We start from the raw sequence: 27,410 nt of genomic DNA, 5'->3' as shown, positions 1-27,410 counted from the left end.
TCACCCAAATTGTTTGGTGTTTTTTTTCTTTTGAAGGAGTACGTTTGTGAATGTAACAGGAACACAGTCTTGTTAACATGTTTAACTTGACAGAGCAGAAAAGTCAGCTTTTCTGCAGTAGTATTTAACTTAGCGTTCTAAAAATAATTAACACAGAGACATGACAATAGTTTAATGACGCAAAAGCATCGTTTAATGATAAAAGTTAATCAGCTCCATTTTTCGTATTTTTCTAAACCCATATTTAAACTACTCATTGATGTTACAGTTAAGCAGAAGTTACAATCAAAACAGTAGACAGGCACCAATCTGAACTATACTTTTAGTTACCAACCCAGAACTTTACTAGAAGTTACAAACTACAACAACTTGTTTATTATTGCTGTATCACAAGTATTTCCAACACAAAGAGGTTTTGATTTATAAAACTCCGTATAGTTCTCTAAAGTAAGGTCTACAAAATCATTAAGCTCTTATCTGTGCATATCCTCCACAGCACCTCATTTACCAAGGCTGCAGTAACTAGAACATCTCTATCTGCAGTACAGTATCAAGTAACACAACCATGTGATTAACTGACATTACGCATTCTAGAATGAAACTGGATGTTCTAGTTTATCAAATTAAAACCAACTGGAAATACTACGAACAATATCCTGTTTACATTTAATGTACACACTTACACAGACTGCAAGCCCACTGACAAGCTATACAATATAACTATGTAAGGCCCTCAAAGTTTGTTTCAATGCTGTTTCAATTATTCATGACTCAGTCCAAGGCGGCCTTACAAGAGGGACGCTTTCCCATTACATCTAAGCTACATTAATAAACACTGCTAAAATGAAAGCTACATATTACTGTTCTGCTTTCTGTATTTCTACTTGGCTTTCTGACATAACAGCTTATAAGGATTTGCTTACAGGATTGCGCATATGTATCAAGACATTGGCATTTTATTTTGGATCCTTAAACTATTGCTTTAAACTGTGCATTTTTTTAATTAAACAGAAACGTAAGAAACTTTTGTATCAAGTGAACTAAAACTACAATAGTACTTCAACATTACAAAGCCACAAACCTATTTTACTGTAAAAAAAAAATTTTACAACCATACAACTTCTCCCATTTTACAGCTATGTTAAATGGAGGAAAACATTTCAAGAAAGCCATGTGTTCTGCTAGTTTCTGCTCAGTTACTATCGGAATGCAGCTTACTCACTGACTTAATATTAGCTACTTTGGAAAATGAATTTCGGAACACAAAGAATTGCAAATTTAATATGAAAAATGTCAACAGTTTTACAGGGATGATGAATGGACCTCAGATGCTTAAGATTAGAAGTAGCAGGAATCAAAAATATTAGTGAATTAGAGAATTCTGCTTAATGCAAGAGAAATGGTCCTTGATCAAATACACAAAAATACAGGAGAAAGATAACTTCAGTAACTTTTCTGCCAGTCTAAAGGTTTTTATCCAGTGTTAACTAATAGAGAACGTTGAATTAACATTTTGCCATGGAAATAAAACATTAAATATACAACAGTTGCTAGAAATACTGCAAGAGCTAGCTCAACAGAAAACAAAAGATACCAGCAGGGTTTCTAAATTCTAGGTGGTAGAAACCAGAAAATTAATTCAGTCTGCTAATAAGTGACAATGCAAAGACAAAATTATTATTTGCTATCAGTTACCCAATGTCCATAGGGCACAGACCCAATCTGATGTTTTCCCTCCTAGCATGTATGTAAAGCCTTACAAGTATCAATGGAAAACTGGAAGACCAAAGAGAACCCCCTCCCAACCTCAAAATCAGTGAGGGATCAGGATCTTAACATCTGCAGTTAACTAAATGACTTCTGTATGAAAGCACAGGGATCTCCGTATTACAGAAGTTTTAAGTGGCAGGAGAATAATACTGTGTAGTACAAGAGAATTTAACAGTATCATGAATGCTAGAATATCAAGGCAATGCAATTGTATGCACTACCTGAGGAAATGATGTAGCTCTTTCTCAGCGCGTATCATCTGTGTAACTCTGTAACGGAATTACAGGAGTCAGTCATTGCGCCTTAATTGTTTCTACAGAATTCAACCATTGGTAGGTTAAAGGTTTAGTTACTGCTGATCGATGTTACACCATCATGCTTAGCAAGCATTCTGAAGAGAGACTAGCATATGACCAGAGAGCCCTCAGTATTTCAACAGTGATCTGTGATTCCCGGAGGAAATCCAACATTCACAGCTTCATCTTGGTCTCCTCTAGGTCTCAAATCAGAATGAAGCATGGTTAGCACCTGGTGATACAATCCTAACCAAGAGCACCTCTGGACTGATTTTATAGGCCCCACAGAACACTGCAGGTATACTTCCTGTGCCTAACACTGAACATCCTTCCAAATGATCAAGTTCACAGGCAAGTAAAAACAAAGTAAATGTACTTTGAAGCAAAGGGCGTGGGATCAACTCTTTATCAACAATTTAACATCTGTACCAATTAATGAAAAATAAACTACATTTCCGAGTATCTGGACTATAGCCACAATCCGGTAACATGTAAGTGACTGTACAGTATTTGTACACTTTCAAGCAATTAAGTCAAGACTTCTCTGTAAGCACTTCCTATTTTTAAAGATAGTACTATCTGTTAAATTTACTTCTTGGATCTCTAAGCATTTTAAAACCAGGGAAGTTCTTTTTGGTAAACAAATTGTGAATTCCAAAAATAAGGACTTGGGACTAAATCTTCTGAATCCTGGGTCAAATGTGTTTGTACCACGATACAAGAATAAGGCTCTAACAGAACACACCACCTTTCTGTGGCATCTTGAGACAGCATGTCATTTAAAAACCCAACAACTTACTATGTAAAAGTTCTTCTGTGGAAATGAATTATTATTACAATGTGCCAAGATTTCTGTAATATATTTATACTGATGAATTCTAAAGTCTGAAAATCAAACAGAAGAACAACTGGACAGATGCTTCAGTGGTACAGACTGGCTCAGAAACATGACAATGCACAGCAGATGAGTATTCCCCCCCTCAAAAATAGGCTGACATCCCCATGCACGTAACAAATGGTATGCTCTTTTTTGATACGTATTGGCAAAACAATCTCCCACAGCTGCTGTGGTAACAATTTTTTTTTTTTTTTAGAAAAGAACCTCTTAAATTGTATTTTTATAGATTTTTCTACCTAGCAACAGGTGGAAAGTCACTTGAAGAAACTTGCAAACAAGACAGCACATGGCACCTCCGTTCACAACAACTTCAAAACCATTTCAAAACAGCGTTAAGAACAGAACCAGACTCCATCTCTCCTCCTGCACAGTAGGAAAGAATGCTATTGACTCTAGAATCATCTTTACATCTATCCACATATTACACATAGACTATTTACTGAATACAAAATGTCCACACTATAAGATCCCTGAACAATTAAAATAAAAAAACAACAAACACAAAAAGAAAACCCCCAAATTACTACAGAGCAGATTAAAAAAATAATTGAAAAGCTCAAGGATATTTTACATACTTAAAATAAAGACCTTTGTGCTACATAAGCAATAAACCATGGCTTGCACTCCCTATTAACTACAATGGCTGTATTTTAACCTTTGAGGAACTGACTTTTATAAAACATGGAAGGAATCCTAGGGGGGTGAGAGGAGAAGCAAGGAAAAGAAAGAAAATTATCTCCCTGTGGTTGAGAAGAAAGCAGTATTTCATCCCAACTTGTGATACTGCCACAGTTCCGAAGTTTTGCACAAACACAGAAAAAGTTTAAGAAACAACACGTTTTCAATGGTCCTATAATAGAAAGAAGTCAATTCTTCCCTTTTTCTACAGCTAAAAACACCATAAAACCAAATTTATTGCTTACCATATGCAAGCAAAATGTCAGCCTCATATAAGGATAATTATTAAACTAGTGGTACAAATTTTATTTGAAAAAGTTACTATTCCCAAGCACTAAAATGACATATAAGTAAAATACCTTGTAACAATAGAAAATACCAACTGCAAACCAATAAAAAGTAGACAATCTATTTTGGAACTGAAACAAAATGTACAGACTTCAATAACCAGTTTTTAATACACAGCATATAAATGCTGTCAGCATGTGGGAAAATGGCTTTTCCTTTGTAACTAATATATCTTTAAAATTTATGTAATCCAGAAATTAAATGTTAAATTTTCCCTTTAATAAAAGTATGCTGGTTTCCAATGCATCTTAGTAACCAAAGTTTATACAGTACGCCGTGTATCAGAAATCACCATTTTGTGCTGTAACAGTATTTCTATTAAGAAAGGAAATGCAGGAAAAAAATTGTAGTTTGGACAAGTAAAAACACTTGAAACCACAAAGTATTTTATTACTTTACAAAAAGGAGGGCTATTTGAACTTGGTCATTTTCAGGCAAATGTTAAAAGTTAGGAAGAATACATCCTCCACGTGATAGGTATGTTAGCAAAGTAGGTAGCTAAAAGTCTGGTTTACAGAACCTGTAGAAGTAGTGTAAGAGTTTTTTATTCCATTCTGTAATCTTTTCTAGGATGAAAATGGGGACTTCATGTTATCTCAAGGTTTCAGACTCACAGATGTTAGATGTGAAAAATCTCTTTTCACAGAATGCGACCTTGATTCCTAAAGACATGGGAAAATGTTGTGTTGTTTCTTCTATTTCAAAATGTGTCCCATTTACTGCATTAATAATGCTTCAATTAAAAGTTACAGTCTACTTGGATATTGCATTAGCTAGATACACTTAGCTCAAAAAGGAAAAACAGATCTCCATTATGTACACAGGTGAAGTCAACAGTGGCAAGAAGTATTTTCCTTTTATTTACAAGTATGGAATCTTAAAATGATTTATCAAGTTTGGTTCATTGATCATACAGCTATAGTAAGGTATGTCACGTTATTAATGCAACTGTATCCTCTTTGTAATTGGAGAGGGAAAATGTATTTTTATGTTACAGTGCAAAACTAACAATTTTTTTTTACTTTTGCATTCTCTGTAATGTAGATTAAAGCAATGCGTTACTATGGGAATTTATGATAATGCTTACTTTTTTTTTATTAGCTAAAACTCCAATTTACAAAACTTGAGCTGAATAACTGAGAGCTTTTCTATTTGTAAACTAACAAGTAGGCAAGGAGCTGTGATTAACTAATTTGTCAGTGGACAGCTAGCTAGCTGCTAACAGGACAGCAAGATCCAGAAAACAGGGCTATCAATTTTAGGTACTGGCAAGAATAGTTTTTAGAATACTTGTACTCTTCTCTTTATTCTTCCCAAGATCAAGTTCTCGTACAGTCTTCCTTTGTTTCTCAGCTGCTCTGTATCCCATTTGTGGAACTCCCATCTGTTTTATTCCCCTTACTTGACCAGCCCGAGTCCTTTCTTCCCATGCCTACTAGGCCATATGACAGCTTCAAACTATCTTTGCTTTCTAACCTTGTCTTCTTACCTCAGGTCTTTTCAGTACTAACTTTTTTTTTGGTTTGTTAAACTTACTCAATCTTTATACCCTCCCTTCTGGCTCTTCTTAATACAACTAGCTCTAGTTCCTACATCTGTATCACGGTATTCAACCCACTTTAATCTCCAGATGTCAGTTTCTTTCCGTTACCTGTTAGCTCCACATCGTGTTGTGCACTGCATTCCTAAATCTCCAGGTTCTCTAGTGGCAGTCTCCCTGTCCACTTCAGCTTTCATTACATCCTTACATCACCCTTACAGGACTTCAGTTGCAACCTATTTCTCCTACTCTTCCTGAGAATAGTTTTGACTCCTATTCTAATAGGGAGGAGACAAACACATTTTCTCTTCTGTACTGCCTGTTCCCAACTGAAAAGAACTATGCTCAGTTTTATACTGGCAGACTTCTAAGATTTTTTTAAAAGCCACATCTGGGGATAAATCACTGAGGTACGTATTCAGACCAGAAAGAAATCACAACTTCAGAAATACCTAGCCCTTGCTACAAATCACTGGTCTATTTAAAGGCTATCAAATAAGAAATGGACACAAATTTTAACATGCAAAACATTCTTCCCTAACCTCATTTTATTAAAATCCTAATTTTTAAAGAAGTGTAAGCAACTAAAAGCAGAACCTTTTTCACAATAAAAGCATGGTTGAGCACCTGCCAAAGTTTAACTCTATTAACAGAAACTACTGTACATCACATGAAATAGGGAGAAAAGGGGAGAGAGTTGACTTGCCAATAAAGGATTTAAAACAGTTTTCAGAAACAAACAAACAAAAATAATCACACATTGAATACTGAAAGCTTCCCTTCCCACTGAAGGAAAATAACCAAAACACACAGAACTTGGGCGGTTGAACTAGAAAGAAAATAACAATGAAATTATTACGTACATCATCATCCCAGGAATGAATGAGATTATAAAGCTTGTTTTACATACGAGAATTGTTAGGACATTTACAAACATGCAGGAAACAGCTAAATAATGTTGCAGACTATGCTAAATTCTATCTGAGCACATTTTATTATTTTCCAATTTCTAAATAGGAAGCATTACAATGAAACAACTGACCCCAAGTTTCACAACAGGCAGCTGCTAGCTATGTTGATGATGGATCTCAGCCACACAGGAAGGACAGGACAAGAAAATCAGTGCAAGTAGATTAGATCTGCCCAACTCGCTTAATAGTGAATGCTCCACAGTGTCTGTCAAGTAAACAGAGAGAACATACAGATCAGAGAAAGCAAACAAAACAACCCCACTAACCCATAATGAGAAAAATTAGAAAACAGGAGATTGTAAAGAGAACATAGCATGAAACAACACGATAAAATATAAACTGGATATTATGATCACTGTGTTACACCAACCCCCTTTTAAGTACTCCTTAAAAATATGAATCACTTAGGATTAGAATTCTCAAATTCATATTCAGCTTTTTTTTTTTTTAAAAAAAATTGCAGTACTTGCCTTTCATTCCAAGACAACACTTGATGTTACAGCCCCCTCTACTGGAAATACTTAGTAGATATCGTTACACAATAGTCTGGAAAAAGATTCTTCTCTTAATAGAAAGGTAAAATAAATAAAAAATACATTAAAAAAAAGACAGCCTTTTCCATGGCGCTGATTCATTCATATTTAGCCTGTCATCTGTACGTGAGTAAGCATTTTTCACAGAAGAGTAAGTGCTGTAATATCAAGTAAAACTACTGATACCTTTAGTTCTTTGTTATCAGGCAAATCTAGGCTATATGTAGTTTAGACATTATGTGTTAAGCAGCTTAGTAATTTCAGCAAAAGGGGGACCCAGAAGAGCCCAACCACTTGCGTCAGGTGACACAGAAGAATCACATTTTAGAATGCCCATTTGGAATCAGAACTGTACATAAGAACATGCATAGGTGGCCAACTGGGACAGTTCTTCACACCCTGTGTTTCAAAATCCCATCTCTCCACAACATGACATGCTTATCTACCTAAGGCTGCAAGTAATGAATTCAACTTCAAGATCCAGACACATAGAGACAAGGATTTGTAACCATAATTTCAAAAAACTGAACGAGGTTCACTGTTTTCTCTCAAAATGCATTTTTCATTTGCGGTTTTCTTTTTATCTCAGGTTTTAAAAATAACTAGTTATGTTTTGGGTATTTTTTTTTTAAGTTTCCTCAAATAGTTCCAAAATAAGTAACACTCATGTCCTCCGTAACAAAGCCTTAAGTGAAGAAAAATCTCAGTTTCTCTGCAACATTTTCCTTATTTATGAATTCATGAATAGAAGATTTTCTCATCCCTGCCCCTCTTCTCCTACTGCTTCCCCCTTCAGTAACGGGGACAGTAATACTACCATGCTTGCTTTAACTGTCTTAGTTTGATACTCACAGGTGCAGGTATGGCTATGGTACTCTGGGCATAAGGCTGGTGATGTGGTGCTTGAACTCCATGATCAGAATACAGCTGGTATTAAAAATAAATAACTAAATAAATAACCAGAAAAGCTTGTTTCACAATTTTATGTTTTTGGAAACCTTTCACATGAATTTCGATTCCTTAAAACTACAAATTGTGCACTGTGTTAATATAAACTACTGATTTTTTAAAAACTAAAATTTCAGTATTAAATCTATGTTTTCCCCATTGTATCAAAGTTTGTTAGATTTAGTTTATCTAGATCAGTATAAAAAACACTTGACAGAAGTAGTACACTTCTACTACAAATCCATTTTTCTCAGCTCTCATTGGAACAGTGTCTAAATGTGTAGAATAGCAAATTGAAATGTAGTTCCCAGCATTATCACACTTAAAGATATTTACATACAAATAACACATAGGCTTTCCTTTGAATTTTACATCATCTTCTGAATTTCCACATACTGCTTCCTTTAACATCAACAAATTATGTACCTGTGAACTGAGAGCATGTTACGCCCAAATAATCCTTAACTAATTTCCTTAGTGCTCACAGATTTAAAATTTCTCAGTACAAGCTGATATCCGATTCATGAAATACAAAAGGTAAAATAACAACATGGATAATAAGATTTATGATTATGCAATAAATATTGAGATTCATGCATTTTTTAAAAACAAGTAGAAACAAACAATAACCAAAGTCTTGCATTATTCAATACCTTTGTAGGGAAATTAAATTACTTCGTTATGTCAGGATTTCCTACTTAAGATGACTCAAATGCCAGTTTTGGAACCTCTCTTGTAGCAATAAACCACTTCAAATTCTGTCACAATACTTGATTCCTGTCCTAATTTATTATTTATTTTGGCATCCCTGATAATGAGGAATGAATTATCAAGCAGGAAAAGTACTGATTAATGATAATACATTTTCCATTTTATAGTAAGTTTTTCTGTAGCCGTGTCTAATTGGATATTAAAAAATACAGTAAAGAAATGGCCTTACTGCACATTAAAAATCTCCTAAGATACCTTAGAAATGCTACTGATACAGAAGCAAAAAAAACTGTAAACAAAGAAAACAATTATTTAGTTATTCAACTACTCTTAATTCATTCTGATCTTCAGAATATTTAGAGATGAGCTTCTACTCGCACAGAAAAATAATTACTTCAGGAGTCAGGCTCTTCAGAATGCTAGGTTAGTCTACCCAGGCTGTAACAGTTTTCTGTTTTATTTAAACTTATTTTCAAACAACACTAATTGAGTCTATGTCTGTCATACACTTCTACCTCTCTAAAACTATTTCAGAATCAAAGCATCCTTCCAGAAGAATGGAAGAGATACTCTCAGTTGAGGACAACTGAAATGATTTAAGAGCAGCAGCATGGGTGTGGGAGTAAGTACAGGTAAGTGCTCTGAACCGTCTGTGCTTAAACTAAAAGGTTACGTTTTTCAGTTATAGATAAGTACTTCAAGTAAAATTTTTTATAAAAAGTACCTCAGGAACTGCAGCTTCCACTAGGAGAGGTGCAGGTATACATCCACTTTCCTGGGTAATCCCTACGGGCTGATAAATGACTTCAGATGGTTGCAAATACAACAATGAAGGTGGAGAGGCAGGAGACTGAAAAATACATATTTTCATAAATTACATAATTTATACACTGTAAATACCAAAGCTTGTTTTACAGTTGTCTTTGCTACATATAAATGAAGATAAAGCTTTAAAAGAAAGTGTTGAATTCATCTTTGACAACCTAAAGAAAGTGAGGGGGAAGTGGGTAGAAAGGTCAGGTAGTAGGATAAAACAAACATGTCATCTGACCACTTCTATGTATTTTCCAGATTTTACTTATATTTTGGAGAGCACTGTTAGAGAAATCCTAAAATTTATAAAATTGACACTTACTCTCAAGATCACAGAAACACACTACAATTTTCCCTTGCAAAAGTGTTACATAAAAAATGCAAGTATTTTTGTTTTAAAATAAAACCCACAGTATTTCTGTAATTCTGCAGTATTCCGTAAACACCCAGATTTCAAAGCAGCAGACTGAAATCTATAATAGAGTGGATATGACCATAACTGAAGAAGGCTGGCTGTTACTAAAGTAAAGAGGACTGACTGTAACAGTACAAGCTTAAGGTACTTGGTCCTCCTTTCAGCTTCAAACTCAAGTTCCTTGAGTGCCAAGATCTCCATATTAAGCTCCTTTGCTACAGGGATCAAAACCTCGATACAGTCTCCTCCCAAAATCACCAAGTTAGCAATTTCAAGTTCTTCCCCGTTTCAAGGGTCTGGGTCTAATTTCACCACACTTGTGTGTCTACATCCTTCTGCTAGCAATACTCCAATGAAATGTCAGAGTTAGCATCAGTTAATGCTCATTTCTCCTATCTGGCAAAATACAGCAGTTTTTACCTGCTCCTGAGAAGCTACTACATAATTTAATACAAACTTTGTGTCCAAGGGAAAGGGGAGGGAAAGATGCTTTCTTTACATAAGATGTGTATTGGATGTTTCAATAAATGCTATTTTATGCCTCCTATTATTATCAGCAAGTGTTGCAAATGCATTGCTAAAATACAGCAATTAAGACTTATTTCAACAGTGTTGTAAATAGTGGGAAATTTCACTGTTAAATAAGCACTCCATACCTTTAAACTAGATGTAAATTAACATTAAAATGCTGCAGCTATCAACTGTATTTACCTGTGGAACAGACCACTGCCACTGACTTGGAAGACACTGTGTGGGTGCCTAAATTCAAATAAAAAAACATTACTTAAGTGTTTAAGAATATATACATGCACACACTAGAATTCTCAACATACCAGAAACAAAACCATCTCAAATCTATAATCAATTTTTAATTTAAAAAAGTATGCTTTTAATTAAGCCCCCAAATAATTCAGGAATATAGTTTTGTCTACTTCCACTCAGCCTCTGACTTGGCCATTTCAAAACTTTCTAAAATACTGAAGCATCTAAGCGGCATGCCTAATTTGCAAAAACGAAGATACAAAATGCAGTTAACTTCCCAATACACATTAAAACCACAGGCATACTGCATAAATCCAGTAATGGACCCACCACGATGGTTAGGGTACTGGGGCACAGACATAGATGCTGAGAGAATTTGGTTTGTTCAGCCCTGAGAAGGATCAAGGTGGGAGGGGATAATTATTGCTGGCTACAACTACTTAACTGAGGGGTGGGGTGGGATAAATATGACTGAGCTAGACTCTCACCAGAGGTGTTCAGAACACAAAAGTCAATGGAGACAGGTTGGAACACTGAAAATTTTAACTAGTTATATTTAACTAGTCAAGTATCGGAATAGGCTGTCCAGAAAGGTCATGGAATCTCCATCACTGGGGATATTTTAAATTCAACTGCACAAGTTCCCGAGAAACCTGATCTAACCAGCTCTGCTTTGAGCAGGAGTTTGGCTTAGATGGTAAAAGTTAAAGATGCTAACTAAGCCAGTTGTCTAGCAACATCAAAGAAAATTTTTATTTATTACATTTCCATGTAGCTACAAAGGCAGAATAAATTGTATTCTACTGAAAAGAAAGCCTTTGATGCAATTAATATCTGTTTTATGTGACTGTTTTGAACAGCCTTTTTATTTCCTAAGAATAAACAGACCCGAGACAGTGCTGCAAATGAAACAGCATGGCTGAAAGGAATACTGATGTTCTGAAACCCGTTTTCAAACAGATACCTGATAATGGTATGTAGGAGACTGATAAACCGGTTGAGCTACCATCACAGGTGGACTGGAAACAGAGCGAGACTTAAAAAAGAAAAAAAGTTACACAAGTCTTAATGCAGTAATTTCATAAATGGTCATTCCTATTAAGAACAATTCTGGTATGCTGTAATGTTGAACCACCTCCCCTCCCATCTGAAAATGCATTTACCAAGTTTTAACCTACAAGAAGAGACTTCAAAACCACTGTTACTAAGGGCCCACATTCAAGACGAAACAAAAATCTTTGTCATATTTACTTAGCTCTTTCCAGAAAGCATGCTAAGGCCATCCACTACCATACGTACGTTTCTGTGAACACTCGGGGCAATCAATCTAAGCTGTCAATGATTGATTTCTACCACCACCACAACCCAAACCCAATCTTCCCTTTTCCATTCCCTACTTCACACCAGCCCCAGCATTCGTCTGATTTGACAGTGAGCCAGTTTAGGGAGCTAAACCAGCTAGAAACCTCCTTGGGTTATGTGGGGACCCAGTTTAGAAACACCAGTAAAAGGAAGAGGGGCTGAAATACAGCCATGGTAGAGGACAACACAGTCCTGTGGAACTCTCATTAGCTAGTGTGTGCAACTACCATGTCATGAAATTCCCTCATTCCTGCAAATATTTAGGAAGGAACAGCTCCAAAACTACTATAATTACTTCTACACTATATTAAAATGCATAAGGCAAAATGAAAAAAATGAGACCCATTCTGCACTGTAACACATGCACAACACACACAGAAAAGTATTACTATCTTTAATTTGATTAATATTTTCCATAATATCAAATTTATATTTTCTTCCCTTAACTTCTTATGTAGGTACTTTTCTAACAATGAAAGATAAGAATATGCAAATAACTGAAGCCAAAAGAGGCAGCACTATTTGTAATTTGAAAGACTGAGTGCTATTTGTTTGAAACACAGTAGATCTGAGTCAAAGCACAAGAATCAAAGTTCAATATTTTTTGTGACTAACAGGTAGGATTTGATTAAGTTCTCTAGAAATATAGAGCATGAAGTTCAAAAAGGCTTTCTAAAATATGTGATCAGGTGTTTATGCTTATCCTCTAAAGCTGAGAAGGCACCATGAGGCACAACATCATGTCTCCGTTAGAAAAGCAAACATCTATGAAGTTAAGAGCAGTGGTATAAACAGAGGCTAAATACTGAGAAAAAGATTCTACAGGGCCAAAATAAACATAAAAGAATCTATTACTGTCCTCATCTCTGTTTTAGGGAAGTTTGGGTTTATTTATTTGTTATTTCTTTTACTGAGTTTTTCCCCCAATATGTGAAGGGTTTCCCACTCATTTACAGAGATGGTGTGTACAGCCTCTGTGAATGCTGCTTTTACAGAAACTGCCAAGGATGCATCCCTTATGTAAGTCCTGTGCTTTATGCAGACCCCATCAGTCTTGCAATCCTTCCCCCCTGTAAAAAACCTGAAGTGATTGACAACTTTTTCCTTTACCTCCCAAGTAATTAGTATCCTTGGGGAACTTGGACGTAAAGACAAACAATTAATCTACTGAATCATCTTCCTTCTAAATTGAACAGTATTCTTGGGGGTGGGGGGGGGTGGGGGAAGGAAAGCACAGCAGGGGAAGAGTATGTGAATGACTATAAAATTAACCAATTTCTCTTTTGCTTTGTTGATCTAGTATTATTTCTCTTTGCATCGTCAGCATAAGTCTGCAGCCAAGAACACCTCACTCATGAGGAAATAATAAATGGAGCCAACCAAGGGTCATAAGCACCATCAACTCCTTAGTAAAACAAAACTTCTGCTGCAGCGAGGGGCAGCCCTCACTGATTCTGAATTACCCTCTCCAATAGGTTACATCAAAGCAACAGTCCCCTGCAAAAGAACAATAAACTTAAGTAATATTTTAAACTCACAGAATAAACAGACTAACATAAAGGAAGCCATTTAAACATCAAACATCAGGTAAAGTTGAGGAAACTGGAATCAGGAAGGACCTAAAAACAGTGCACTCATCCCAGTCCACAGAAAAGCATGCATATGCAAAAATAAATTACTTACTGGCCATGGCTGAGGAAGCGAAGCAACTTCAGCCATATGAAAATAAGCCACTCCATTATGGTAAATGTACGGATATCCACTTGAAGTGGTTAAGTACATTGTACCAGCTTCGGGAATTATAGTAGAACCTGGAATTCATATTTTCATATTTACTTGACAGCAAATTTTTTTTCCACATGTGTAGGTCATAAAGAATTTCTGATCTTCTGAGAAGCAAAACACTCAAAAGAACACAGAGCAGTGCAGCTAGTGCAATCTAAATTCCCTCTCAAACACAAAATCATCAAAGCACATAGTCACAGGATGTTTCCATAGGTAGATGGGAAGGGGTGCAGAAGATGACATGCATATAAATTACTAAACACAGATAACTGCAGTTACCAGCAAATATATATATATTTAGTCTTCAAATGTCCAAAGGTAACTTCACATTGTAGGGAATTTCCATTGGTAACCTCCACAAATTCATATTTAGCTGAAACAGCATACAAGCACTAAAACCAACAGATTTATTTCATTACAAGGTGCAGTCTGGTTTCTCAGCACACAAAGACTGTTTTTATGATGGCATATAGCCTGACAAAAGTGAAAACTGGTATTTAGATGTCAGCAATGCTGCTGCTATGGATGGATCTTGTCTTAAAAGTTGGTGATTTATACCCTGCATTTTCAGTAGTGTATTACAGAAATAAAACAGCCCCTGGCAGCAGAGTTTTCTCTAGAAGAAAATCTGTCTTCTGTCTCCCCCTCAACAGACCGTCTTAAGAGCATATTTGCTCAAGATAAAGAAGTCATCTGACAAAGAAAACTTATCACTACTCCTGTGTAAGTGTTCAGTCTATGTAGTTCTTTGTCACAGCAGCATCCATTCGATTCTGTCACAGCAAAGAACTTTTAAGAACTGAATGGTCATGGCAACCACCCATTCCTGATGGTTTCTACCAAAGAAAACAAGACTTAGTCCTGATGCATTTTGCCAATATAAATGAATGAATAATTAACAACCCAACCAACCAGCAGAGCCTGCTTTGTTCTGTAGAACCGACTGTGAGGACAGGCTAAATGTTCAGATTTGAGGTTCTGCCTGGCAACTGAAAGAAATTTCCATTTGGTTTGTTCCTAGACAGATAACCTTTTCCAAGAAAGGAAGTAAACAACATATTAGAAAAGATACAAGAATCAAAAGATCATCAATCTGTTCATCTGGACATTTCCACTGGCATGCATTTACTCCCACTGCAAACCATTCTGAGCATATTCCACACATCGCATTAATGCGGTGCAAGCCCAGGCACATCTTGGTTAAAAGCTTACACTCATAATGACACGTAATACCCAAATGCAAGTAAAAATACATACGAGGACTCCGTAACTGTTGTTTTCTTATTGCTGGACCAATATTCAGTTTCTTATCCTTATAATTAAGTTTTTTAGCCTAGAGTTAAAGGAAGATGATGTTATTTTCTATACATATCTAGGCATCCAAAAACCAAAAATCAGAAGTAGGTAAGGCACTAAGCAGGTTTCACCCTCCCCTGCTTTTTATTTGCAGTGCATCTCAAAAGAAAACCCAAATGTTATACTAATTCCTTTTCTATCCTAACCTTAAACTTCACATACACAAATTACCAATTATTGTATAAATAAATAAATATATTATGTAATACATGTATTTATACCTATTTATGCGTAATATTAAAATAATTATACTATTATTATCTACTTGTAAGTAATCATGGAGCCCTTTGACTAGCAACTGATACCTGTAATTGTCAGCACTTTTTTTTGTTTTACCTCATGTAGTAAGCTTTTATAAAAATATGTGTACAAAACCTGACAATTTCAAGTATAAAGATTAATTTTATCTTTTTCATGATCACAACTTTAGGTTACAAAAGATGACAGGAACAAATAAGTCTATGCACATGGTCAGATTATAAGGTCTGAATTTAAAAAAATCCCCGTATTCCCTCAGGACTGCCTTGAAACTTCCTTACATCCAGGCCAACAAACCAACATGCACTAAAACAGATATCCTACTAAGGCTAAACTATTGCAGAATTTTTAAATAAGAAAGTGCTAGGTACAGATAAGTAAAGCTAAATTCTCTTCCAACTGTTTCACAACAGCAAGTGAGCATCAAGTACATCAGGTAAATTAAAGCCTTGCCTTTGTTTTTAAATTGAGAGTGAACTCACTACTTCTTAATATAATGGAAAGGAATAGAGTAAATCGATCACATTTTTCATTTGGTAGCATCTCTTTAATATTGCTTTGCAAAACCTAAAAGGGTTCTGAAGGCCTGTTTCCCTCAACAGGTACATAAGGGAGAATGTGCATTAAAACATTACCACGTTATGCCATGAAGCTTCAGTTTTCATGGCCGTTAACTTCTCCAGTAAGGAGATGATTACTTCTTAATGAGGAATATAGAATGAAATATATATGTTCTAAATCACGTTCAACAGAAGGACAACAGCTAGGTAATCAATACATTTTCTTCATTTGAGCCTGATTTAGTAAAAGAATTGGACATCTGTACATAATGCAAAGTCCCACCAATCAGATTTAAAAGTTAGGAAGAGACTGAACTATTCTGTTGAAACTGGGGCTTCATAAGCAAGTATTAATTGTGGCAAACATACCCACATAGCCTATTAAACACAGAACAACTCCTAGAAAAGATGCACATTTCAGTCCAACTGCATTGCAACACAGACAATAGGAAGATGATTCTTCCCAATGTAATGTATCTCATTGATGTGATCCATTGGAAGCTAGACTTTTTTTATACACAACTTTCACAGTTATGTGAAGTAGCCAATCTGCAAGTACTTCTTCAAAGCATTTAATACAGCACTGCATGAAAAATTACATGATGCTACAGAAAGTGAAGACTAAAAGGAAAAGCTGTGGTGAATCAAAAAATTACTTCAGGAAGATGGGAAGAGAAAGCATTAGTAGTAATAACCTATGCCCAGAACGAGGATCTTGGTGAAACCCCTCAAGGTCTGTTCTCGATACTAACGCAATTTAATACTTTCAAAGACTACAACATAGAAAAAGATTTCTGGAGATGTTACTCATGATGGAAAAGTAGGATAAAAAAAATCACTGCAAAGGATGATCATCGAGAAGACATTAAAAAAATCATTAATTTTGTACATTAATTATTAAAGCCTAGAAACTCTCAGCTTAAGATGTCTGAGAAAGACCTAGATGCTAACTGATCTTAAGATGAATATGAGATAGCAGTATCACACAAAGATGAAAAATGTGCCAGAATTGTATGACATGTAAATTAAAGCACTTCTATAGACAAAAAAATATCAGTGAATGAGACACCAGTAAGACTTCACATGGAGCAGTCTTTCAGTTACAACAGAAGCAAATATCCTAACCCATTTTCACAATGCTACTCAGTACTGTTGGTATTCTTCTAGTTTATAGAAACAAAACAATAAAAAAACCTAGAAGATAAGTAGCTGACTCAAGAAGATCCTGTCTGTATACTCTTTTGGCTCCACGTAAGAGTGTTTTCAAAAAACTTTGTTATTTTGAACTTTAGTACAATTCCCCAAAGAGCTTCATTATTTAAATATTTTAACCAGCTTTATATTTGGGAGAAGGTAATTTGCAAGCCTTGAACACTATTTTCTGGAGGGGTTTTGCCTGCACCCAGATAACTTCATGTGTATGAATACATCCTGACTGACAGATCTCTCCAATACATTCCAACCAGAAGATGGAGCACACATTTAAAAAAGACAAAGAGCTAACCATGTCTCATGGGAGGTTCTAGTAATGTAGCTAAGAGGAGAAGCAAAAATTACAGGACATAAAAGGAGCTTCATTGCTTAAGACTTCAAATAAATTTAATTATTCCTGAAAAGAATTACATCAGCTTTGGCAATCACATGTCAGAACAAACGACAGCAGTTATCGTCTCAACTTCCCATGAAATCTTGAGAGCAATGGATGTTCTAGTAAAGCAAGTGAAAGCAGTCATGAAGGAGAGTGTCTTGGTATCTCTGTACATACTGCTGACCACATATAGACCAAGAAACTAAAGACCGTATGTCAAAAGTCAAGAGCTGTACTATGAATAGGAAAACCTCTTCACTAGTTCCAGAAGACCTCTGTATAAATCACAGAACCCTCTAAACCATCTTCTTAACTATGGAGACCAAACTTAACATGTCTTCAAATGCAAGCTGGCACACATAAGAGGACACGACAATCAGGGCTACTTCATGTCTAATATGATTATCTCTTAAACGAAATACTTCATAATGGAGACTATCACTTACCTCTTGTAAAATCTTCTGTGCATCTTCTTGGGTTTCAAAAGTAATGAAGCCATACCTAAATAAAAATTACAGAAACTAAGGCTCTGAAGTTCATATTTACATACATTGCACATTATTACTTGGTATATGGTACAAGTGACATTAAAAGCTAACCTAATGGGGAAAAAAAAAACAATAGTAGAAATAAAGAGTGCAGTAACAACTGTAATCTTAATTTTAACAATCTTGTTATAGTCTACTTACTAATATATTTAAGTAAGTGGTAATGTATTAGTTCCTATGCAGTGAATGAGTAGCCCACACAGCTATGCACAACTCTCTGTACTGTCCTCGTTCCTCAGCGTACTTCTTTAGTTCCTTCACTTCTATTAACAAAGAGATTTTGATCTTTTGCTCTCGCCTGTTACATGCCCAAGATAAGACACTTGGCATGTTATTTTTTATTGTACTGCACTTCACAGCACAGCTCCCACCTACTTCAGTGACAGCTGTGAATGCTCCACACTTCCACAAGCACTATCGGCTATATTAAATTGAGTTCTCAGAAAAAGCAGCAGTGCAGAGACAGTGTTTATCTGTGAATTATTCTCGTCATTATTGACATGCCTAGCATTAAACAAGAGGTCTGTGGTGACTAAGGATGAAGTATTCTCATACTTTGTGACACAGTATGCCTTCTGCCACACCTCTTCTAACTGCTACAACAAATCAAACAGCCTCTCTGCCCAGAACTCCTGCTGTACCAAAACGCCTCAAATTCATTCCCAGAGAAATTTAGGCCACTGGATGTGGCACTGCATGTGCAAGTATCTGATCTTGTAATTGAAGTCTGTACCACAACACATATGTACAAACAAAATGGATTCCCCCCCCTTAACTTCAACTTTCTGAATTTCAACAAGTTTTTTTTTTTTTTAATTCTTTTAGTTTTGCATACATAATTTATTAAGTTTATGACTTATTTCTCAGGGTCAGATTTCAGAAGATAGCAATACAATTCCAGCCAGCAGATCAAATTTTCCACTACAACATACCATTCTTTGTGAGCATTTGAGTAGAGGTCCAGGAAGTCTCCAACCAGCTATACTTTTAAATCTCTGGGCTTTTCCTGCATTGCCTTCTCTAAACAAATTTTGAAACATTTCCAAGTTGAAAGAACACAAACTGTTTTCCTAGCTTGCGACCTTAGCTACACAGGCTTTTCATTCCACGTGTTACCTGGTTAAGTTTCTTTAACCACCTGCCAACAGGCAACAAAGCTGTGCTTGGATTTCAACAGAAATCCCAACACCACTGTAAGTAATTATTTTCCAACATATTTACTGTAAGACATATGTTGGGAATCACAACTGCTTAATAATCAGATATTCTCAGGTTATTGTATTATACCGGCACATGTATTGCAAGTCCCAGATACTTCTTGGAATTTAGTAAAAGGGTAAGAGGCTTGGTGATGGGATGGATCTGGGACTAGGACCAAGTCCAACATGCCATGCACGTGTATACTCTATGCTAAGACCTGCAGCTCAGTGCGTAATTTGCTGATGTAAGTGCTGACAGCATTAAAATTAAGAAATTCAGACACCACAGGCTTGCTGCTCAGAAGAGAGCTTCTAACCAAAGTGAACTTTCCAGTCACAAATTCTCATGCACATTCCCCTCTTGCTTCACCCCACCCCTCCCACCACTCTGTGGCAGTACAGTTCCCCACCTTATTTCCTTCACCATCTGTTGGGTTCTAGCAATAACTTTACTACCTGGTCTTATTCTTTCTCCAGATTTACTCTTTGGCATTTCTCTTATTGCAGACTTCCAGTCATAGCACCTTTTCCTGCAGTCGTGATTCATTGTCAGATTTGTCCCCTATGTTCTTGTTCCAAAAATCTTCACCAAGACCTCAATTACTGTCATTCGCTCCAGCACACTTAGGTGTGTACCACACCTCTTCCTCCATTCTTAGGCTCCTTTCCACACCGGCTTTTTCAGTAGTAAAAATATATACGTATGTTTGGTAACTAAACTACTTTTTAAAGATTATCTACTGAAATTATTATTGTTATAAAAAAATCAGACAGGACTAATGATTTTGTCCTACTTGCACACAGCTTCATCTTAAAACAACATGACTATCGAGCTTTACAGTTACGTGAATTACAAAGACATTTACACGTATATGTTAAAGGGCAAGAACATATTTTTGCATACATGGAATAACTGGGAACATCAATGACACAATAATATTCCAAGCTATGAAAATCATAATCAAATTTGCTATAGTTAGTCAGCTTTCTGTCACATTTTCAATTCCCACAACATCCTTATTCTACTATACCAACCCCTTTGATATTCCAGCTCTGTCATTTACTATCTTCACTTCTTTCACACTGCCATACTGAGCAAAAAACTTCCTCAGCTCATTTTCATTAGTCTAGTACAGTAAATCAAGAAAGGGGGGGGGGGGGAAAAAGAAAAGTTGGTTTGCATAGTTATTGATGAACATTTACTGTAAGACTTTAAATGGATATACTTTGGATAAAGTTTGCTACAAACTAATTATAACCCTGGACAGGTAGAGAAGAATAAGCATGTATGAGCCTCACACCTACGGTGTAATCACTGCATTTTCACATTCAGCAGTAACGCTGGAAAGCCACTAAAATATTAAAACTCCTCTTTTACTGTATTTTAAAACTGTCCTTTTACAGCCAAGACCATTGAAGCAGGTTTACTAGAGCTGAATTTTAGTTTCTGTAAATTATGTACTAGAGTGCTGTTTGAAATACAAAACATCACTGCAATGTTTTCAAACTGTAAAACAGCAGAGTATGTAGGCTTCCATAAATGATATGGATAGGTCACATATGAAAAGTCACCACTAAACCAGTGACTTAATGGTCAAATCCATCTAATGCACCACGACCCCTCTTTCTACAGTACATTTAATACATATTTTGCAGAGTATTATATAGGCACACCATAGGAACTCCCCATTATAAATTAAATAAGAAAAGGTCCTTTTAATGGTGAATAGTCTAAGGCTGCTTGAAGGAAAACTGTTCCCTTTGAACATGCATGGAGTAAGACATTTTCCTGATGTAAAGGTGCACCAAAGCTATGTAAATGCTTGTCCACCTTCTATGAACCATTTCCTTTTACAATATAAGCATATATCAAACATGGTGCCCTACACACCACATTTCACATTTTAAAAATTTTGTTCTACATGGTCCTTGGTTAATACTATACCTAATGCTGGAAGAAGTATGCTTATATGTACAGATCTCTGTATGCTTCAAGCAATTTCCACATTCATCTATACTTCTCATTATTTTAAGGAAGTGTATCAGAAGTACTAATTTACCTCTAACTGAATGACTTTTACTGTTTTTAACTCTATGTATACAATGTAGTAAATCCTCTCCTACATATCAAAGGCTTACCTCCCTCATCCAAGTTTGAGAAGCAAAAAGAACTTAAGAAACAAAATTTAAACAACTTTCATGAGTGGAAAGAACGTCAAGTTAATGCTCTTTTTGAATAATTCTATCCTCAAGACACATTTCACAGAAAGAAATAATGCAGCTTGCTTGCTACAACCTCTATGTCCAGCACAGAGCAATGATGGTAGAAGACTGCTTTATCTCCCTCACTAATCCAAGCATTAAAACATTAGAAAATACTCACATGAGGAGTAACAACAGATGTAAGTGCACTGAACAGACAGGAAACACTTCAATGTTTTGTTAAAGCTCAGTAATTGTGTCTTCTTGGAAGCTGCCTGCACCTATTCTTGAGAAACTACCCACCATTAACCCAGGTTAAACAAATTCTGGAGACCAGAACCACTCTCTTGAATAGATAACCACATTTTGTACCTAAATATAAGTGTGAAAGCCTATGTACATAGGAAAATAGATTCAGCCAAACAACTGATTGCCTATATAAAACAATTTTATATCATATGCTGAAGGGTTCACACATTCTTGAGTAACAAAAAGCATGTACATAGTACAAAAGACTCATAGTGGAGATTTTCCTTCCCCTTAATTTTTTTCTCCAATGAACACCAAAACTTACCTACTTAGAAATGAAAGGCCTATAGACAAAATTTCCCATTTCTGGGAGATTGTTTCATTTGAGCTCCCTATGTTACATATAGCTCAGCTGCTTCACAAAGCTGAGAAAAAGAACCTATGACAAAATAGTGGGAGGCTAAAATACGCCAAGAAACAATCAAAGAGCCCTTAAAATTGATTAGTGCTGAAAGTGTCATTCAGTGCCTCAAGGACATGAGTGATGGCTACACAAGACTATAAACTTGGAAAGCCAAAGGTTAATACACTGCTCTGCAGATATAAAAGGGGAGTAAGAAAGAAACACTGTTCTAAGATTCACAGTGAAATCTGCAAGTCTCTGGACAAACCTGGTATGTAGAAGCTTGCCAGAAACCCGTTGAGGACTTGCTTTTTCCTGCTTATGACAGACAACAGCACTTGCCATATTTTAAGAAAGGCTAACATTAAGCCTTCACCTATGTCAAAGATACAAGGGCATACACCACTGAAGAGTGACCAAGATGAACATGTAGCCAGCTGTAACTTCTCTTACTGAATTTTCTCTCTGAATTTAAGAGGCGAGACACTTCCTCTTACAAGCAGGAATCGCTTCTATGGTGACAGACCAAATGGAAATGCCTGGTGAAATTATACAAGAGCTTGCAGGAAAGCAAGTAGTTTTTTGTTAAGTGTCTCCCTTTTTCACAAAAATAATAAATAGCTTCTTTACACCCACCACCACCCCACCATCTGACTTTAACAAGACCTTTGAGGTAAAAAGCCAACAGACCACAATGCTTTTTGCCATAAGATGTCCAACAGAAAACAACTCAAGACTGACATATACATCTTATGACTGGTACAGAAATATAAGACTTTACTTGCTATCAAGAATCACAGTAAATGGAAGAGTAGCTAAAATGTCTACAGAGGTTTCATCCCTTCTATGTCCTCTCCCAACAAAATCCATCTTCTTTATGCTTACAAAAACACTCTAAATCCTCTACTGTCGAAATTAAGATTTGTAATAGATTCTGATGCATCAGCAACTGAACCAAGAAGTCAACAGATTCTTCCAAATGAACAATAAATATGACAATTAAGAGAAATATTGATATGTTATGCAGAAAAGTGTTTTAACCTTTGAAATTACAGTGAAGAAATAACAGAGTGAAACAGGTGTTTTTACAGCTCTAGTAATTTGCTTACTATTAATGCAGAAAGCTACTGCGCTTCTTTGCTAAAGCCGAAATATACTGAAGACCTTAAATTATGAACGCCTCTATTTGAGGTATCTCTGCCAAATGAGCCAAAAGGTCCTGGAATTTCTTGTATTAATTATGCAAATTAGTTTGAGTGAATTATCATTCTTCATCTAAGTCAGTGCTCAAAAGGTCCTCAGCCTAGGAGGATTAAGGGCAGAGAAGACACTCTTGGTGGGAACAAAGACACAGCTAAGCAGACCAAGAATGTTTTGCAAAAGTCAATTACTTCACTCATCTAAAAAGTGGTAAGAAAAAAAGAAATGAGAGTAGCTGGTACAAGGGTCTGGCTCACATCTCCTCACAGATGTTGACAGCAACTGAATAACGTATAAATGGCTCAAAATGCACTGCTATTTGAGGTTTTTAGGGCAAAGGCACAAGCATTCTAAGATCAGTACTGCAAATCACCCAGAGAAGCCTTAGCATTTATTTTAAAACAAACACTTGCTTTTAAGAAAATTACTATGGTAATACTGAGGAATACAGTGCATACTGTTGCCCCTTCTTTGTATGAACTGGAAGAAAAGTGCTAGAGGAACTAATGCTACTGACATTTGCTCTCTTTGCAACCTATAACACAGCGTTTACAGTTTATTAAATTACACTGTTACACATACTTAAAAAAACCCTTTTACACAGTTTTCTACCATCAGCTCTGCTGATGACAAAAGCCATCTTGTTTGGAAAGAAAATTCTGAAGAATCAGTATGACAGGAGCTTATGTACAAAAAGTCAACTTTGTACTACAGTTACTTAAATCAAGGCTTAAAGCTTTATTCTCTCCTGTTGATTTGAATGTTAGTGAAGCACACTTACCACCTAAAACAGACACAGGTATATTATGTCTCATATTTTTTCCTATTGATTTTTATAGATTATAAATTACCATTTAATAGTAAAAATAGGGGAAAAAAATACCTTAAAATCAATTCCTCCCACAAAGACCCGATTTGGAGTAACTGTTCCAAAACTTGGACCACCGGTCAGATTATCTAATGGCACCGGAGATACAGCATTGGGACATGAAGATAAAGATTCTGTTTGCATCCGATTTGTGGTCTGCTGATTGAAATAAAATATTTTCAAATATTTTCAATATCTTACATGTAATAAAATATTAAATAAAAATGCAACAGAAGATACACACAGATTTTGTGGGGAGGCACAGAAAATGCTGAATAACTTAAATACTTCGCTGAGCTGCATTCTGGATAAGAATATATGGTTAATGTTAATTGCTTAAAACTAATCTTATGTTTGAGTAACTTAGTGAATACACTGCAGTCTGAAGTTTTACTTTTATTTTAATACCTTTCTGAATTAAGACATTTAGGGCATAATCCCCCAATCTCAGTTTTTCTGTTTGCACAGCATCCTGCTGTATGAATCTGAAATTATTAATTCCATTTCAGAGATTAATTTATAGCTGTTAGAAGCCCCTTAGTTTAAGTCTATATAGAAAGGATGCTTTCAACTAAATCTGTGCTCACACACATCTACAAAACTCTACTCTCTACAACAGCTTCAGCTTCATTTTCCAAGTGCCAAGAACCCATAATTCCACCACATTAACATCGACAAGCTCATTACAACTGGTAAGAGCAGCCCTTGAAGACGAATCTTTTAATTCAACACTCTCTTGGCCTACAAACACTGTGCAGAACGATCTGAACAGAAATTCTCTCTGCAAAAGAACCAGACTGCTCCTGCCCCAGTAAAGGAAAGGGACGCAGTATGGTGGGAGCTTCATGGAAACCATTATTTAGTTGTCTGCCTGATGTTTTAACTTCCACCATGCTTACACCTGTGAACTGTGAAACCATATAGGCTTGCATTTCACTGGAAAACCTTCTCAGAACAAACTAATACTGCCTTACATAGTCAAGCCTAACTGTGAGATGATAGATGTAGAGCAGCCACAGACTACTGTCACTAACTTCTTGAAGACAGATTGCAGTAGAAGCTTCAAGACCATTTTTGCTGTGGTGTTGTGCTGCTCCCCACCCCACAAGTTGACTAAAACCAATCCTGGACTATAGTGCCCTGGCAGTATCACTAAGGAAGGAGCCCAAAGTGAAAGATAAACAGCTGCCACAGACTGCAGGTAACAAGACTAATAGTAAGCTGAGTAGTGAAAACTACAAGTAGGAATCTAGTGGTCTCAACTTTAAATCCTTTCAAGAGACTTGTATTTTTTCTTACTATTGTGCAACCCTTAAAATTTGTAGTGAGGACCAACAAAACACATACAAGGATATTTTAAAGATAGAAAGCTACCGCATCTAGTACAAAGTTCTTTTGCTTCTTGTGGTATCCATATCTTTAGTCTCTCAAAAATCAGAGCAGAAAATGAAGGGCTCTCCAACAGTTCTTGTCACAGAACGCCCCTTTCATTTATACTGTTTTACTTCCTGATTTTGTGCACCTCATTCACAGACCAGCATTTTTTTGACCTCTACCTTTAAGCATTCCCTGATAAAACCAAATGAATTATTGGGAGAACATGCAAAAAAAGAAGGCTGACAGTTAAAGTGCAGTGAGAAGGGAAGATCGGTAATGAAGAATGTTAGGAAAAAAGTTGTCTTTCTGTTTGCCCCAGGAGCCCTTCCAGGATTATTTGATATTTCCTTAGCTACCTGCAAATTAGTCCTATTAGCTCCAAGTAACAGGTTATTGCTATTGTTCTATATACCTTAAAGACAATAAATTCAGCTAGTCCATGCCTTTTTAGATTTGGGAAAGACAAAAATCCTTTCCAAATGTACTAACACCCCACACACACATTTGGGGCAGAGGAAAAACTTAAGTCTTTAACCTGATGTATTCAGGAGAAAGTATGCATTCCTCCTGCTGGGCATACTACCTTAGAGCAGCACCTAACCTGAAGAAAGAAAAAACAAAAAACATCCCACAAAACAAAATCACACTTGCAGGCAAGGAACAACCATAACCGCTATAGTCCCAAAGGCCTCAGGAAAAACGTTTTCTGCTGCAGAACAACATTTGATGATGAGATAGGTTATTTTCTTCATCTCTCACACCAAATACAGTATTCTACTTGTGTAATCATCTGGCAACTGTGTAATTATCTGGCAATTGTGTACAGCACTAAAATACCTGAATTTCATTATACAGGAACAGTTAACAGTTGACAGTACAGCCAAAACGTATTCCTTACCTCAAAGGCCTCAAGTTTCATTTTCTCTATACAAGTTTTAAAAGTTGTCTTATTGAAAAAAAAACCACAACCCCCCAATCCCCAAAACAAAGAAATGAGGAATTAAACACATCACTTGTGAACCCCCAATAAACCCCAATTAATTTTAGGTGTTAAAATCTGTATGCTGATCACCACTTCAAACATCCTCTCTTCAATGTCAGCGCAGTAGCAAGAAAACAGCGTTAAAAAGATCATCTGTGCGCTAACAGCGCACCACCTGCCTAGCCATTCCCATTTCTACAGGTTTTAAAATTAATTTTATCGATTTTTTTCTTCAAACAGTACGGATGTATTTGTTCCACAGTATTTTTACGGGTTATTTGGCATGTTTGACAACCTCTTTGCACCAGAGCTGACAGACTCCCCGCGGCGGGGTGACCAACGCCACCTCCGTCCCTCAGAGGCGCCCCCCACCTCACGGCCCGCAGCACGCCCGGCCCCCAGGCGAGGGCGGCGGTTACCAGAGCCCGAGGCCGCCGCGCCGCCGGGCAAATGGCGGCACCCGCAGGGGGTTTCGGCGGGAAGGGCGCGTCGCCGCCGCTCCCCGGCGCCGGGAGACGGGCCCCCTGCCCCGCCGGGCCCCTCACCGCGCCTTCGGGCTCCATCTGTCCGCCGCCGCCGCCTCAGCCCCGGCACGTTGCCGGCACGCGTCGCGCTCCTCAGCTCTGCCTCGTGCCCGGGCGACGGCAGAGAGGCTGCGGCGGGAGGCGGGGGGCCGCGGGGCCGGCAGGGGGGCCGGAGAGGGACGCAGCAGGCCCTTCCCGCCGCCCCTCCGCGCTCCTTCCGCCAGGGAAGCGGCCCCTTCACAGGCGCACGCCCGCTCCCCGGCGCC

The 27,410-nt window shown here is 36.9% G+C and overlaps 1 protein-coding gene across 2 annotated transcripts; it reads right to left on the bottom strand.

Annotated features, from left to right (window-relative positions):
* On the bottom strand, positions 1 to 27,410 carry BOLL (boule homolog, RNA binding protein). Of its 2 annotated transcripts, XM_055812017.1 has the most exons (11): positions 27,166 to 27,410; positions 24,277 to 24,417; positions 20,375 to 20,466; positions 18,039 to 18,093; positions 15,088 to 15,163; positions 13,729 to 13,856; positions 11,648 to 11,719; positions 10,633 to 10,680; positions 9,418 to 9,543; positions 7,887 to 7,961; positions 1 to 6,706 (listed from the first exon to the last, which is right to left on the bottom strand). In XM_055812017.1, exons 1-11 carry the CDS (start codon positions 27,181 to 27,183, stop codon positions 6,683 to 6,685), a joined length of 855 nt encoding a protein of 284 aa, XP_055667992.1. In that variant the 5' UTR covers positions 27,184 to 27,410; the 3' UTR covers positions 1 to 6,682. The 2 variants fall into 2 exon arrangements, with proteins under 2 accessions (XP_055667992.1, XP_055667993.1); XM_055812018.1 differs by lacking the exon at positions 10,633 to 10,680.

The sequence above is a fragment of the Falco peregrinus genome, chromosome 8, assembly GCF_023634155.1.
Source record: "Falco peregrinus isolate bFalPer1 chromosome 8, bFalPer1.pri, whole genome shotgun sequence".
Lineage (NCBI taxonomy): Eukaryota > Metazoa > Chordata > Aves > Falconiformes > Falconidae > Falco > Falco peregrinus.
Note: the sequence above shows the minus strand (reverse complement) of the source record. Positions and strands in the feature narration are given on the sequence as shown.

Coding starts and splice junctions, on each gene's coding strand:
- BOLL (XM_055812017.1), bottom strand. Junction 13,857..15,087: donor ACAACAGTTACGGAGTCCTC/GTATGTATTTTT, acceptor TATGAATTCCAG/GTTCTACTATAATTCCCGAA. Junction 10,681..11,647: donor CTCCTACATACCATTATCAG/GTATCTGTTTGA, acceptor ATTTGAATTTAG/GCACCCACACAGTGTCTTCC.